The 17,501-nt window shown below is 31.2% G+C and overlaps 1 protein-coding gene across 4 annotated transcripts in view; it reads right to left on the bottom strand.

Moving 5' to 3' along the window:
- The window catches only part of LOC145319632 (uncharacterized), a 208,770-nt gene that overhangs the window by 51,332 nt on the left and 139,937 nt on the right, over window positions 1-17,501 (bottom strand). For 2 of the 4 annotated variants that reach the window (XM_080161903.1, XM_080161904.1), the window contains exon 4: window positions 355-951. The exons of the other annotated variants lie outside the window; for them this stretch is intronic. In XM_080161903.1, the coding sequence (XP_080018029.1) occupies window positions 355-951 (597 nt within the window). The remainder of the gene's footprint in view (window positions 1-354; window positions 952-17,501) is intronic. 4 annotated transcript variants of the gene reach the window in all.

Genomic DNA, 17,501 nt, shown 5'->3' with positions numbered 1-17,501 from the left:
TAGTATACAAGTTTAAGATAAATAAAAGCATGCAGTGAAAAATAAAAACATTTTTAGAATTGTTAGAAAAAGAAAGAAAAAAATCAAATATTAAAAAAAAACTGGCAAAAAGATAGTTTTTAGAGTAAGAAAAGCACCAATTAAAAACAATAAAACAAAATAGAAGAAAAGAAATAGAAATAGAAGCCGATACCATAAAACATAAAAGAAAGAAGAATTAATAAACCAAAACAGGTTACTTCCGGTCAAGCTGTTCATGTGTGTGTGTGTGCATATTTGAGTACAGGGGGTGCCACAAAATATATGAAAAATGCTATCAATGCTAGCAAGCCCCCGACTCTCAAGATCTCTTACCCTTAAGAAAGGCTAGTTGAGAAGACTTTTGCAAGGAGGAGGATTGGGATACAGGAAGGTTAGAGGAGGATTTGGTTGAGGAGGAACGGTACACCGGGCTAATGTGAGCCGGCTTTGTTGTTAACACACCAGCATTGGTAGTAGATACAGTTGTGGTTACTGCTCTATTATTTAAAGTATTGCTTATTCTTGACTGTGAAAGCTCATTTAGTGCTGACCTGCTGGGCCAGGCTTTCAGCTGGGCTAATCGTTGCAATGCCGCAGGACTCACCGTTGGCACAGCTGACGAATAGGTCGGCCGAACAATTTCAATGTCTTCATCTAATGCCTCATCATAGACATTATTGTAAATATTTCTACTACTACTGGTACTACCACCATCTACATCCTCAATACTGTTGCTAAATGGTGTTGAGGGCACAAATACAGGTGCCACATTTAGGGGTGTGTTAACAGGATATACAACGGCCACATTATCATCTGTATGGTCATTGCTAGTTGATTCTGTTGGACTAGCTGTGGGTAGTGTGTTATCAGGTACTGTTGTTTGGCTACTACTCAGCCTACTGTCTGTGGTTTCTTGTTGTGTTGCTGTGCCTTTGGTCAGTAGCAGATTAGTATTATATTTACATTTTAAAACATATGAATCTTTTCTTAAATATGGAACCTTTGTATTTATCATTGAATAAGATATGAAAGGCAGAAATAACTTTTGGCCTCTACAAACCTTCTACAGCAAGTAATTTGATATTTGCCTTTTGTTAAAACTACCCTTCACATCTTATACTTCAATGATGAATTGGTTTAAATGTTGCAATATTAAAGTATTTAGAAATATGATACATTGTTTATTTACATGCATGCGGCCAGATTAGAATTTATTTTTAGGAAAGCTGTTTAGATGTTTATGAATTATATACACCAAGGATTTGTACTCTTGTCTAGGAAATGAACAATATTTAGTATAATTTACATATTTAAATTAGATAATTTAGGACAAAATATGAATGAATTCATAATATTTAACTATATACATTTTTGTCCAAAAACTATCTGATATGTAATATAGTACAAATATAATACAATTACTTGTAAATACATTGTTAATGTTAGCATATTAGCATGTTACATTTCTACAGATATAATATTTTATAACAATAGAATGTGATTAATACATCATTTTCTACAGAAAAAAAATCTCAGAAGTTATTTGTTTCAGAATATTTAGAATTTCAAACCCTTTTGCTAGGTATACATATATATGAATATGCACTAGTTGCATGACAAATCTCCCTCTGTGCACAATTAACTTTTTTCTCAAAATTATTTCCATGAAATAAGTGACAAGAAAACAATTTAGAACAATTCGAAATTTAATATTTTTTTTTTAGGCAAGAAAACGGAAGTTTTTTGTTTTGTTTTTCAACATTCTTCAGTGTAAAAATAGAATTTACATAATTAGCTTTTTTTACCCTTAACAGACTTGACTTGTAGAGTATTTGAAAATATTTAAACTTGACTATTTTAGAATATAATATTTGATCACATCTTGGCCTATTAATGATTTAATTACATCCCTTTATCAGTTGTGGGAAAATGAATTAGCATTTTCAACAAACTATGCATATGCGTAATACGCACAGAAAAAGGTGAATAACTTTTCACTTCCTACTTTACAGCCATAAAAATCTTTAAAATAAATTAAACTGTTAATGAATTTGGTTGCTGAAAATGTATAACTGTAAGCTTAGCACAAAATTGTGCATCTTCAATATTGGTTTCATTTAATTACAAGATATATTTAGATATTATATATCTTTATTCATATAATATATCAAACATTATTTTTGATATTAATTCTATAAAAAAATAATTTAGCCTAAGCATTTTCAAATGGTTAAGTATTTTAAAGATTCTTCTTTTCATATTTCATTGATAAAAAGTTTGCAATTTGTTAGAAATTCAAATTGAAACTTATAAATTGAATTACTATTTGATATTTATTTTAAACTTAAACTGGCAATAGCAGTACATAAAGTTCACATAGGACATCTATTAACAAACCCTAAAAATACTGTCCTAACTGTTTAAAGGGAGTGGTCAAAAAAACTGAACCCATCCAGGATAAAATAGTGTTTGCACGTGACCTACGGAACTAAAATATTGTGGGACCTGTGTCATCAACAATTTATTGCAAAGGAAAACAATATAATGACAATAAGTGATACAAAATAGTAAAATTTGTATTGATAAAATTTAAATGTGTAACCAAACAGCAATGAGTTGGTTAATATGACAGTCCAAGAACGGTCACTCTAAATGGATTATCTAATTGATGTAACTTACACCTTTTAATAGGTATATATGGTATATTACAATTTTTAAGGAAGACCTATTGAAAGATTAAATGACAATAGCAGCATAAAATAGTAAGATTATGTTTCCTTATTGTTCATACTACTGGTGTACTCATATATAAAAATAGGTCCAAGTTTTTTTACAATATTTGTAGCACCCCCTGTCTAAGTAATGGCTAAACAACAGTTTGTGATTTGTTACACGCATTATCACCAAACAAAGTTATAGGTTGGGCTTACAAGTTACTTAAAAAAAAATTTAAACTTAAAAATATAATTTTTAGATATAAGATTTATAAAAGAATTTATTAATATTGTGCTTCTTATTGACAAAATTTTTTAATGATTTATAATTGTACTATTTGCAGGAAGAGAGGGGACAATAAGCCTAAAGAGTAGAATCCGGTCGGTTCAGTGGTTACCGAGATCATAAGCTTCAGACGGACGGACGGACAGACAGACAGACAGACAGTCGGACAGACATCAAGCTACTTTGTTTTATAGATACCCGATCGTCTATACACATTTTATTCTTATCTACCATAATCTAAAGATCCTTTATAAAAATTTACAATTCATTATGCTTGACCCCTCTATAAATAAGTTTTTTTTAATTTGGAAGGGAAGGATAGGTCTATTTTTCTAAAATTTACTTAGCGGATTTTCTTAAAATATTAGTAGATTTTAAAAACTTATCAATATTTTCAAAACTTTAATATATTTCCTAATTAATGGTGTCAAGAGATGTTCAGTTCTATTGTTTAAGAAAAGAAGGCTTTCAAAATGCAAACTTATTCTTTACAGGATGGAAGGGGACATTGGACTGTAAATTTAATTGTTATTCAAAGTTTTATAACAACGTTATTTTATTCTTATCTTTATTAATTTATCATCCGTTGTCTAATCCCCAAAGATCTCGCGAGTAATTGAAGAGTAGCAGCGCTACTTTTCAGGAACTTAAAATAGAATTAAAACCTTCCTTACTTCATTGTTCAGTTGAATAGAGGCAGTATTTACAACATTATTTACTAACATTTTTTATCATGGATTAATGGATAGGTCAATAGAAAAAAATATTACAAAAAAAGTGTTTCATATACAGCCTATGTTCGTTCTCCCCTCCCTATTATATAATATTAAGACAGGAGAAAAATTGTCGCCAATTTAGGTTGCTAACATGGACATCACTTATTGGTCAGTTCGCTCATCCAGTAGGAAAATGGGGATAGTGTAAAGTTATGTTGGATGTAGGGGTATCTTGCTTTAAGCCCGCTGTGTGTTTTACTTTGTTAGAGAACTGGAAAATATGGTGTTTGATCCAAGTAATAATACATCCATTTATCTCTGCTTTTTAAAGACCTTACATGTTTTGAAAACAGAATATAAAACCCATCTTTTGTCACTCTTCCTCAAAGTTTTAGTGTCGCTTTTTGTCCTCGTTTCTATAGAGGTGGTCTTTTTCTCACGGCGGTGGTGAAACAAAACCCGAATTTTAGAAGATTTTTTAGCCCTTTTAGATGTGCATCTGACTTGTCGAAAGTTTACAATTTCAGATGGGTGGAGGTTTCGGTCCACTCCTAAACGTCTATAACTTTACGAAATTTATGAAGATATTTTTTTTATATAGTTGTGATTTACTTTTAAGATATATTATAGAGGTACCCTCAACCTAAAACTAATTAAACTTGTCGGTCCAGCGCTTTGGAAGATTCTTTTAAATCATATGATAAAGACATATACTAATACTGAAAGTTTAAAAAAGGAATTATTTTCTTTTAATTTATTTTAATTCTAAAATTATTGTGCATGTCTAATCATACTTCCGACTACCTTAATTTCCAAACAATTTAACTTGAGCACAATTCCACAAATACACAAAATTGTTGCTGAATTCAATTTCAAATTTTTGCGAAATTTTGCTCAGATTTTGAGGAAGCTTAGAGCACAAGAAAATTGTTTAATTTTTCACGCCGTTAATGGGAAATATTTATAACAAGAATGGCAACATCTATAAAAGCGAAGCTCAACTAATATTAATCAATGACTTGTTTATAACATTAAGCCCAGTGTCAAGGAAAAATTTTCAATTTAACAACCATACTGAAAATTCATGTATAGCATTGTATTACATACGACGAATAATAAAATAAAAGTTAAAAAATTAATACCAGTTTTGTTAGCCCTAGACTTTGGCCCCTCGGGGCTAATAAAACTAGTTTTAAATTTGTAAGTTTTCTTTATAATATCCATGGAAAGCTGTCTATAAAACTATGGAATTAATAATTATTACAGCATTTAATTTACAATTAATGAAGAAATTGTATTGTTAATTACACTAGTCCCCAAAGTTTTATTATAAAGTTTTCCTATTCGTTGGCTTAAAAACTTTGGGGACTTTCATAAAATTTTTTAGTTAGTTTATTAAGTTGAATGTCCAAACTTTTCAACCACTAACTGTAATCTACAGAATCCGCTTTTTTTGTATTATCAATGGAGATGTGCATCAATTTATTGTCCATTGTCTTACCCCTGTGTGATGTTGCGAATGTGTGCGATTTTGAAGAGTGCATATAAAGTAGATTGCGAATCCAATTATAAAAATAAACAAGGTAATTGATTTCATGGCGTTTTGGAGGGTATATATAAGCCCATGGCTGTGCAACAAATCAGCAATTTAAAGGGATAAGGCAATGACCAATAAATTGATGTATATCCCAAATGATGATTCACAAAGTTACTGTAGATTACAGTAAGTGGTTGAAACGTTTGAACCAAAATTCAATAAAAGTCACCAAAGTTGTTAAGTCAAAGTATAAGAAAATGTTATTATAAAACTTTGAGTACTAGTGTAATAAACAGCCTAATATCCCTTCCCTCCCTGGTAAAAAAAAATCCATTAAAGCAACAATAATGGCATAAAAATAGACTCAGAAATGCCAAGGCTGTTCTATATATAACAAGGATGACGACATCCATGAAAGCGAAGCTCTGAAAACGTAGGACAAACAAACATAAAAACAATAAACACCATGCAAAGTTTAATTGGACAATTCAAACATGCCTGAACTAACGAAAAGAGCTAACCGTTACGGACGGACAGACCGCCCCTAATTATAGAAAACTTTGCTTTTAAAAAGGATAAGATTAGCTTCATTTAATTTCAAAATCATTTCCAGTATAGCAACGAAATAGATACCAAAAAAGTATTGTATTATAGACAAATTTCCACGAATAAAAAAATAAAAATCTTAAATTGATACTCTTTTTCTTGGTTGTGTAATTGTATTTTAATGATTATTGTGAAACTTCAGGTTGTTAAATAGTTGTAAAATTTCAAAGTAATGCTCAGCTGATGCTTTTTTTAGTCTAATTTAAGCAGGAAGGGAGGGGACATTGGACTGTAAATTACAACTGGTACCCAAAACTAGTCTCTTTTTTTGCTTAAAACTTTGGGTACTTTCGTTTAATATTTGATTTGTTGGTAATAAAATTGTAGTGTCAAAACATTTAATCTGTAAAGGGTTAATTTTGTTTACCATCGTTGGGGTTGTATATCAATTGATCGTCTATTGTAATAAAAGATCTTCTAGAAGCTAGTGGTGGAGCCGCTAGTACGAATGTGACGTAACATGCTTATTAACTATCATTATTTTAGTGCTAGAAAGTAAATAAAAGGTAGATATAGATTTCTAGTAGTAAAGCTTCCTTTGTAAGTGTGACTGAATGCGGCAATATTCTAAGTGTGCTTATGTGGCATGGAAGTATGATCAAAAAGGTCAGTTTCTAATGTTGAATATCAATAAGGCTGTAAAATGCGGGTAATTTGCGGATTTTTAAGGGTAATTTAGGACACATTAGCATTAGTGCACTTTTAGATAAACAACCTAAGGATCTAAAGGAATAAGACAATGGTCGATAAATCGATGTACATCCCCAATGATGATACACAACATTACCCTTCTTTACATTAAAATTAGTGGATAAAACGTTTAAACACTGAACTTAATGCATAAACTAATTCGCAAAAACTCCCCAAAGTTGTTAAGCCAAAAAATAAGAAAACGTTGTTATAAAACTCTGGAGACTTGTGTTATAAACAGTCAAATATCCGAAATTATAAATAAATCTATGCAAAAAAGGTGCATAAAAATGCCCTACAAAAGTTATGTTGCAAAAAATTACACTGTAATATTGACCCAATGAAACCTTAGACACTAAAGGGCTAATCAAATATGACATTTTTAAAGTAAACTCCATCCTATAATATAAAGTAGTAAGTTCTTTTTATGTCTGAGGCTAAAGATCTCGGAAATTACTAGTGAAACTTTTCAGAAGTGATTTATATATTTGTCTTTTAGTTGTTTTAGGCTATTTTCTCTAACTTATCCGCCTTCCTCCAGAGACTTGGGGCGCAGCAAATTGTATTTTTATATGGAGAAAGTCTTTTAAAAGTTTAATTTGTTTATAAATAATAATAAAGTCTGTATACCCAGCTGTTTTAAAGCTTCTAAGTAACAAACGGACATTCTAGAGCGTATCGTTCAACTCTTCATAAATAATAGTTTTCCCTTTAATGTGTCCTTAAACATGGAGGGAGGAGACATTGGACTGTTTATTACATCAGTCCCCAAAGTGTTATAATAACGTTTTCTTATTCGATGAATTAGCAACTTTGGAGACTTTTAATGAATTTTGATTGGTGTGTTTATTTTGTTTCAACTAAAGGGTGTGCAAAAAAATCTACAGACGGTGTAATTTTGTGTATTATCATCGGGGATTCACATCAATTTATCGGCCATTGTCTTATCTTTTTAGATCATTGACACGGTTAGTAAGTCGAGTCAATTATAAAAATTGTAACGGTTTGTTGCCAGTAAATTTTTCTTTATTTGTAGTATAATGTGAAAATTTTCTTGACTTTTATATTTTGAAAATGTATAGATAAATTTGTTGGCTTAAAATTTACATTTTAAATTTTGACTAAATTAATAGATCTAAAGGGGTAAGACGATGGCCGATAAACTAATATGCATCCTCAATGATAATTGACAAACTTACCTCTTTTGTAGATTCAAATTAAAAGAAAAGTTTGACAACGAAAATTTAATAAAATTACCCGAAGTTTTTAGTACAATGAATGATAAAAAATACTTTGGGGACCAATATCATTTTCAGTCCAATGTCACCTCCCTTTCTATACAAACAAGGATGACAACATCCATAAAAGCGAAGCTCTGAAACGATAGGACACACGAACATTAACACTTGTATAGTGTCAGAACTGAATAGTCAGAATTTAAATGAATAAGAGTCAAAGCAAAATTGTGAGTAAATTTGTTGAAAAACTTCTTGATATAGGATAATGTTTATGGACATACTTACATTTTTAGGACTTGATTTTAGAGTTGCTTTGCTTATAATATTGTACTTTGTTGTCCCAGGAATCAATATACCAAAAATCAGACCAATCGGATAATTAGATCTCATAAAAATTTGTTGTTAAATAAGTAGAAAAATCAACATGTTTACAATGGACGTACGCACATTCTGGTAATGATTATAGAGTTGCTACGCTTTCTAAATCATACCTAACTACTTCAGGAATGACCATGACCATGACCATGACCATGACCAAAGTTTGAAATCGATAGGACAATTCTAACATGCCTAAATTAACAAAAAAAGCTATCTGTCTCAGACGTACGGACGGACGGACGGACGGACCAACCCTAATTATAGAAAAGCTTCGCTTTTAAAAAAAGTGCATTTACAGCTGTCAGCATTTTGTTCATTTAAATATCAATAAATTTCTAGATTTGGTCTGATTATTACCACCAAGTCATTATGCAGGCAGGGAGGGGACACTACTAACTAATTTACAACCCTGCTTTCCCCCATAATGAAACAGATACCCAATTTTATATGACTTCAAGAGGATACTATTTATTGACCATTGTCTTATTCCCAAGTTCCTGCACGTTTTCCATCAGTCTAATTTATACAAAGAAACAATTGAATATAAAAATATTTATAAAGAAAACAATATTTAAGTAAAGACATGTCCTAAAGCTATTTATAAACACAACGAAATTAGATATTTCTATATTTTTTAGCTGTAAAGCTAATCTTTTAGTAGGATTTGTCCGTCAGTTCGTTATGATTCTAATAGTTATTTCTCGCATCGTATTAAAAACGGATTTCCGCGGATTTAGAATGTACGATTATAAGATTAAAATCATTTTTTTAGCACCGTGGTGCCAAAGGCACGGGTTAAAAATAACTGGTTTTAATCTTATGATTGTATATTTTTATATTCGTAGAAAGCTGAATATAATACGATGCTAGACATAGTTTTTTCGTATGGATGAGAACCGGTTGCTATCCACCGGATTCGAATAAATACGAGAAATTAAATTATGTATTTATAAATTGTTTACAAAGTATACATATAGGGATAAGACAATGAACGATAAACTAATATACATCCCTAATTATAATAAACAAATTACTCCTTTGTGTAGATTAAAATAATTGTTTGAAATTCAACCAAAGGTTTTAAGCCAACAAATAAGATAACGTGATTATAAAACTTTGGGTACTAGTGTATTCAATAATTTATACAGTCTTTTATAATTATTTTATTTTTGCTTCGCTACTTATGTAGCTCTTTATCCCGAGTTAGAAATTAAATATGTTAACAATGGCTGACTTATGAGTCAATAATTGATGTATTACACTTTTGTTAGCAACAAAGAAATTCACATAAGCATTTGTAAACAAGGATGACAAAATCCATAAAAGCGAAGCGTTGAAACGGTAGGACAAACAGACACTAACACTTGTATAGTGTCAGAACTGAATAATCATAATATAAATGTGTAAGAGTCAAAGCAAAATTGTTAGTAAGTTGTTGAAAAACTGCTTGATTCAGGATAATGTTTATGGACATACTTACATTTTTAGGACTTGATTATAGAGTTGCTTCGCTTATTACATTATACTTTGTTGTCCCAGGAATCGATATACCAAAAATCAGATCAATCGGATGATTAGATCACATAAAAATTTGTTGTTAAAAAAGTAAAAATCAATATGTTTAAAATGGACGTACGGACATTTTGGTGATGATTATAGAGTTGCTATGCTTTCTAAATCGTACCTAACTACTAAGGGAATCACAATTCAAAATTTGAAATCGATGGGACAATTCTAACATGCCTAAATTAACGAAAAAATCTATCCGTTACGGACGGACGTACGGACGGACCGACCCTAATTATAGAAAAGCTTCGCTTTTAAAAATAGCTTTCATGCCTTGACATTAATTATACCACAATAGCAGATAAAAGTCATAACCATTTAAACTAAAATTACTTAGGGCATTTTGCTTTTTATGTCTTTATTTAATATTTTCTTAAATTTTTTGTTCTGCTTTTAAAAGGTTTTAAATCAGCTTCCAATAAAAAAGGAACAGGATGTCTTTTTGTACTTAAGGATCTCGCTAACTGCCAAACTGATATGGTTTCCCTTTACAATTTAGCTTCTCATAGGTCCTGGGAAGGTTTACATCTATTTTAGGGTGGGGTACCACCACCCTGCTAAAAGAAATCACCCCTCCGTATTTTTTTTAATTAAAATCAAATATAGTCCTATAAAAAAGTTATTTATTAAGCCCCGTTATCTAAATGTGTTGTCATTCTTGTTCATGAAATAGTTTATGATGCCCTAAAATTCAAACATTAATTGTCTTCAGCATTTTTAAAAGCGAAGCTTTTCTATAATTAGGGTCGGTCCGTCCGTCCGTACGTCCGTCCGTACGTCCGTCCGTCCGTCCGTCCGAGATAGATAGCTTTTATTCGTTAATTTAGGCATGTTAGAATTGTCCTAACGATTTCAAACTTTGCATGATGATTCCTGTTGTAGTTAGGTACGATTTAGAAAGAAACTCTATAATCATAAGCAGAATGTCCGTATGTCCATTTTAAACATGTTGATTTTTCTACTTTTTTAACAACAAATTTTTATGTGATCTAATTATCCGTTTGATCTAATTTTTTGTATATTGATTCCTGGGACAACAAAGATCAATATTATAAGCGAAGCAACTCTATAATCAAGCCCTTAAAACGTAAGTATGTCTATAAACATTATCCTGTATCAAGCAGTTTTTCAACAAATTTACTTACAATTTTGCTTCGACTCTTATACTTTTATATTCTGATGATTCAGTTTAGACACTATACAAGTGTTAATGTCCGTTTGTCCTACCGTTTCAGTGCTTCGCTTTTATGGATGTTGCCATCCTTGTTAAATCATTAAACAAAGATGGGCTTTTTTCAAGAATAGGAATTGGGAATCAAATTTTATAAAGTAGTACCTAGAGTTTATTTGTCTGAAGCTGAAGATTTTAAATGGTCCTGAACTGATTGAATTCTCTTTTAAAGGAAACTTGACATAGGTACTGTGATGGTTTTAGGCTATAGTTATGAAGCCTTAATAACCAAAATACTACAATGTCTACGACAGAATCTCAAGATGCTAGGGGTGTAGCCGCTAGTCTAATAATAAAGTATCTGAATGTTAATGAATAATCGGGAAGATTAATCAAGGACAGGTTCTAGGCCATTTCGTAGGTGAAAGACGACCTTAATTCAAATTCCCCTCCCTTTACTTTATAATTTTAACTAGCGGCTTCGCCCCTAGCCTCTAGGGGCTTTGCCCCAAGAGGTTTGAACAAACTAATTTTTCGTATTTTATATTTAAAATAAAAAAGAAAAAAAAAATTTTTTAGGGGGGGATTTTTTTTTTTTTTTTGGGGGGGGGGGGGTTAGTCGATCCCACTAGTTTAATTTTAGTTTTAAAAGAAAAAAATTTTTTTGGGGGGGTATTTTTCATTTTTGGGGGGGTTGGGGGTGTCCCACCCCCCCAAGAAAATAGTTATAAACCTTCCCGGGACCTATAAGAAGCTACCCTGTAAAGGAGAACCCGATCGGTTCAGCGGTTAGCGAGATCCTTCGCTACAAACAAACAGACACACAGACAAACAAACAGACAGACATCGTTCTACTTTGTATTATAGATAATTGTTTTTAATAAGCAAGTCTCTGTTCCAAAAAAAGGGTAAAACGGTAACATTTTAGTGTGTGTAATCGTTAGTACAAGAAAACGGTTTCAATTTTTAACAACCTAAATATCCGCCCAAAAAAAAACAACGAGCATGATCAGTTTTTCTGTGTTAAAAACCACATACACAGGATCATGTTTAAAAAGACATTCTGATTTTTTTTTGCATACTAACGGTTGCGAATAAGGTGGGGCATAAAATTAGCTTAAAACCATACTATTTATATAAAACTAGCGGCTACGCCCCTAGAGGCCTCTAGTGGCACTTTCAATATTTTGAAAACCTTTCTATGTTGCGTTCAAGTCTCTACGTAAAAAAATCGATTTTTTGTGATTTCTCTTGGGAGGGTGGTGGTACCCTCCCCAAAAATAGTTATAAACCTTCCTGGGAACGATGAGAAGCGGTTCGACTATTTGAAATTCACATTATGCTGAACAAGATTTTAGCATATTTTCTTTTAAAAGTTCTTATGATAATGTATTCTATATAAAAACAAGTATTTGAAAGTCCTTTTATTTTATATATTGATTCATATATGTATGTTATATGACGAGAAACTGTAAATATAGGTTTAAAAGACTTTTTTTTAAATGGGATAACATAAAATTATCTGGCTTAAACGGGCTAAAACTTTACTGTCATAATCAGTATTTTAAATATTTTTATGAACAGTTTTAAAAACTAATTAGTGAATCGTGACAAATTAGCAACGGAGTGAAACAGGGATCATAAGGGATAAGACAATGGACGATAAATTGATGCACAACCCTAATTATGACAAACAAAATTATTTGTAGATTCAAATTATTGGATAACAAGTTTGGACACTGCTAGTTTGTATAACCCAATCAAGATTCTATAAAAGTTCCAAAAGTTTTCAAACTATTGAATAAAATAATAGTTACGATGCTAGACATAGTTTTTTTGTATGGATGAGAACCGGTTCCTATCCACCGGATTCGAATGAATACGAGAAAATGTTTATAAAACTTTGGGAACCCTCGAGATGGTATTAATCGGTGATAGAACGTTGAATGATAGTTATTACTCATTCGTGTACCAGATAGTATGTATGCATAAAATATTTAGCCTTTAATAATAGTTATTTATCGCATCGTATTATAAACAGCTTTCCGACGGTATAAAAATGTATAATTGATTTATGACATTATAACCAGTTTTGTTAGCCCCGACTGGATATAATGTTATGATTGTACATTTAAAATTCGTAGAAAACTAAATATAATACGGTGCTATACATAATTTATCGGTATGGCTGAATACTGGTTTTAATTCAGCGGATTTTAATCGATTTTGAAGCCATACTAAAAAATTTAATCCATGATTTTAGATTTTTTTCAAATACAATAAATCTAAAAAATATCTATCAAGATTTTTTTCTGTGGTTATAGCATAAAGACTTTTAAATCATTAATACAGAAATTTTATTATTTGGTTAAAATAATTATATTTTAGTACTTTAAAGTTTGCTTTCATTTTAAGTATTAAATTTTATTTTCAGAAAAATGTACAATTTTATAAGTATATAAAATGTAAGTATGTCTTTAAACAGAATGATTTATTTGTGTAAATTTGTTCATATCTTTAATTGACATTCTGCTTATTAATGACACTATACAAGTGTTGATGTTCGTTTATCCTACAGTTTAATCATAAAGATTTGCTATCCAAGATGTTGTCATCCTTGTTCAATTTATGATTGTACTTGTATATTTAATATATTTTTTGACCATTTATTTCGTTTTTTCTCGACAATTGAGAAATTCCTGAGAAATAAAAATTCAATTTTGTGAGGTTTTTAGTTTGAAATAAAGTACAACCTATATATAGAGAGAGGAGACATTGATGCCCAAAGTTTTACAAACTTGTTTGACGTAAAACTTTGGGTACTTTGACAAATGTAGATTGTATTGGGTACCAGTATAATTTAGTGCTCAATGTTTCCATAATCTCTTGGAATTTTAAAAGTTAAAGATTTTAAAGTAAAGTTTATATGGTGATAATTTTAAATATTACATAAAATGAAGTTTTTATGATAAAAACTATAAATTTTTGCTTATGAGTGTTACCTCACAGAAGGGGATATTGGGCTCTATAGTCTAGTCCCCAATGTTTTCTAACATTGTTTTCTTATTCGTTGCCTTAACAACTTAGGGGACTTTAATTGAATTTTGAATACATGGTTCTTAAGTTGAGTGTCCAAACGTTTCAACCACCAATTGTTATATACCTACGGTGTAATTTGTGTATCATCATTGGGGATGTACATCAATTTCTCGGCCATTGTCTTATCCCTTTAGATCCCTCAAATCACCCGTTATCAATAAATAATATTCCAAAGCTTAACTATCATGAAGTAACAGAGATAGAGGTTCAAAATTATTATTACAGCAGCATAAAATCATTTTAAGCAATGTGTTTATATCAAATACATATCAAAGTAGTAAGGTTTTTTTTTCACATTTTGATGGAGGTTTAGATATGCCTGAAAAGGTTTTATGCTATTTAATATCTTAACTTAAGGTTTGGGATACTTTTAGGCTATTTTTTATGCCACTACCCTCCCCTTACGGAGCTCGTAGATGCTATGGGCGCAGCTGCTATTAAACTAGATAATGCTAATATATATATAAGGGATAAGATAATAGGCGATAAATTGCCCTCTTTTAGTAAATCATTATCAGTGGTTGAAACGTTTGGACACTCAACTTTTACCAACCAATCAAAACTCAATAAATGTCTCCAAAAGATGTTAAGCCAACGAATTATAGAACAATGGGGACTAGTGTTATAAACAGACCAATGTCCTCTCCCTCCCTTAAATTGATGACAACAAATTTTATTCAGAGTAATTATCCCTGCCATAAAACTTTACTCATGTATTGTAAGCAGGGAAGGAGGAGACATTAGACTAAAAATTATACTGGTACCCAAAGTTTTATAAACATGCTTTTTTATTTGATGCTGTAAGTATTGGTGCAAAAAAGGGGGACGAATTTCAAATTGATTTGACGGGGCTGTTTTTTTTACGTCACATGTGAAGGGAAACCCCATCTCTTTTCTAGAGGGTTTCTTTCCCTTTTCTTTCCCTTCACTTGTGATGTAAAAAAATCAGCCCCGTCAAATCAATTTGAAATTAGTCCCCATTTTTTGCACCAATACTTACAGCATCTTTTATTTGTTGGTTTAAAACGTAAGGAACTTGATTAGATAGTACAAACTAGCAGTCCCCAAACTTTTCCACCAATCTAAAGAAGGATGTATTGTCCATTGTCTTATCCCCTAAGATCCCTGATGATAAGTTAACGGGAAAGTTTAATGTCTAAGTGATGATATTTCACGCTTTGAAAATCCCAATCACTGCAGGGTTAGGACATTGGATGATGAATAAAGTCACATGTTCTGAAGATTGAAATTATTGGCATAAAAGTTAGGACACTTTTAGTTTGTCAACCAAATTCAAAGGGGAAGGAACAGAACAAAATCCGCCTAAAACAACCCCAAAGATTAAATTTTAAAATGTAGAGCCATATCAGTTTATAAAGTTATGCGATTTTAAGAGACAAATTAAAAAACCTTACTACTTTTCATAATGTTGTTTTTGATAAACATATTTAGTTAATAATCATATACTAATAAAAGTATTTGATTCATTAATCCGTTCAAACATGGTACACGTAGCGTAGCTGCTCTATAACTAGGATATATTCGTCTGTATGTCATTCAGAAATAGTAAAACTTTAATTTTTGAATATGATATGATATAATATTATTTATATTAATATATTTATTATTAAAATCACCATCTATTTTTAGGTTCAGTTTTAAAGAAAACCCCTAAAGGTCCAGCGATTCGTCTTTTTATGAACATGATAGTCCTTGTTTTTTTCATGATAAACAGCGGTTTGATAAACTAGAAACAGTTTGGAGGAGAACCATATCGGTACAGAGATCCATCTTATTCTTAGTATTGTTGTACTTCTTAAGAGCATACTAGTCCTTGCTTTATTATGATATGCAGTGCGGTTTAATAAACTAGAAACAGTTGTGATTTAATCATATTTTCTTATTTTCTGTCACACATCCATGATTTCAACTCAGGGATAAGACAATAGACGATTAATTGATAGGCATCCCCAAAGATTAATGACCCATTTATTGATAAAATTATGAGTTAAACTGTTGAGACACAAGTAGTAAGAAATCAACTAAGAAAATTCCATTAAAAGTACCCAAAATTTTTGAGCCAACGAGTAAGATGACGAGGTTGTTACACTTTGGGTACCAACATAAGAGATAATACATTGGATGATGAATTGATATACAACCCCAGCTATGATAAACATAATTATGCGTTCTTTAGATTAAAATTAATGGTTGAAAAGTTTGGACACTGCTTGTTTCTACAACTCAATCAAGAACAATTTTAAGCCAACAAAGGAAAGAAAATTTTTTTAAAACCTTGGGGACTAGTATAATTTACAGTCCAATGACCCCTCCATCTTTTTTTTCTGCGCTACTTATGGATTTAATTAGTATTGTTTTTTTTTTCTTATGGAAAACAAAAAGTATTTTTTCCCAGGACTGGTCACAGGGAAAATCTAATTTTAGTTGCCTTTGTCAGTAATATTGATCACTTTCATCCCAAGGAGGGAGGGGACATTGGACTGTCATTAATTATGGTCCCCAAAGTTTTACAAATATGTTGTTCATTCGTTGGTAATAAAAACTCGCAGAATCTAAATTTCTTTTAATAATAGTTTCAATTTATAGAAGGGATAATTTTGTTTATAATAATTTAAAGCGTACATTCATTTATTACTTAGTCTTACTAAGTTATTGAGGAATGAAAGGGTAAATTTGAATACACCCTAACCCAAATGATGATAAACAAAATTACCCCTTATGTGCAATTGGATTCAAAGGAAGGAGTAGGTTGCGCAAAAAATCCGTAAAGGTGTGAGTTTTAAGGCTTAAAAATAGTAGTAGAACGATAATATTCACTAAATATGTGTATTTCTTATTGAAAAAACTATAGACAATTTTTTAAAAAGTTAACATAAATTTTTTTCGTTCTACTACTATTTTTAACTTAAAAGTCACAACAATTTTTCCTTTTTGGTTGATAGCTTAGTACATTAATAGGTTGGAATCAATTCAATGAAAGTTCAGCATTTTTTGTAAGCCAACGAATAAGATAACGTGGTTATTAAACTTTGGGTACTGTTCTTTTTTTCAGTCCAATGTCCCCTCCCTCCCTCCCTCCCGTGATACTACTAATGAGAGATTGTGGTTATTTATGGTGTGAAAATTAGTTACAAAACACCAGGGAGGGAGAGGACAATGGATTTAAATTTATGCTGTACACTCTCCCTCCCCCCCCCCCCCACGTCCCAATACTATAAAAGCTATCACAATTACAGGCTTTGGAGGAAGATCACTTTATTTTCCCTAGAGGACTCTAGTGGCACTTTAGATATTTTTTTTTATTAATACGAAACCTATCTATGTTGCTTTTACGTCTGTACGATACCTTGCTATGTTGCCTTCGAGTCTCTATAGGTAACAAAAATTTGATTTTTTTGTGATTTCTCTTTGAAGGGTGGTTTCCTGAAATAGTTATAAACCTTCCCGGGACCTATGAG

The sequence above is a fragment of the Acartia tonsa genome, chromosome 5, assembly GCF_053477335.1.
Source record: "Acartia tonsa isolate MP-2025a chromosome 5, ASM5347733v1, whole genome shotgun sequence".
NCBI classification, from domain to species: Eukaryota; Metazoa; Arthropoda; class Copepoda; order Calanoida; family Acartiidae; genus Acartia; species Acartia tonsa.
The sequence above is the reverse complement of the archived record's forward strand: the minus strand, read 5'-3'. Positions and strand labels throughout refer to the sequence as shown.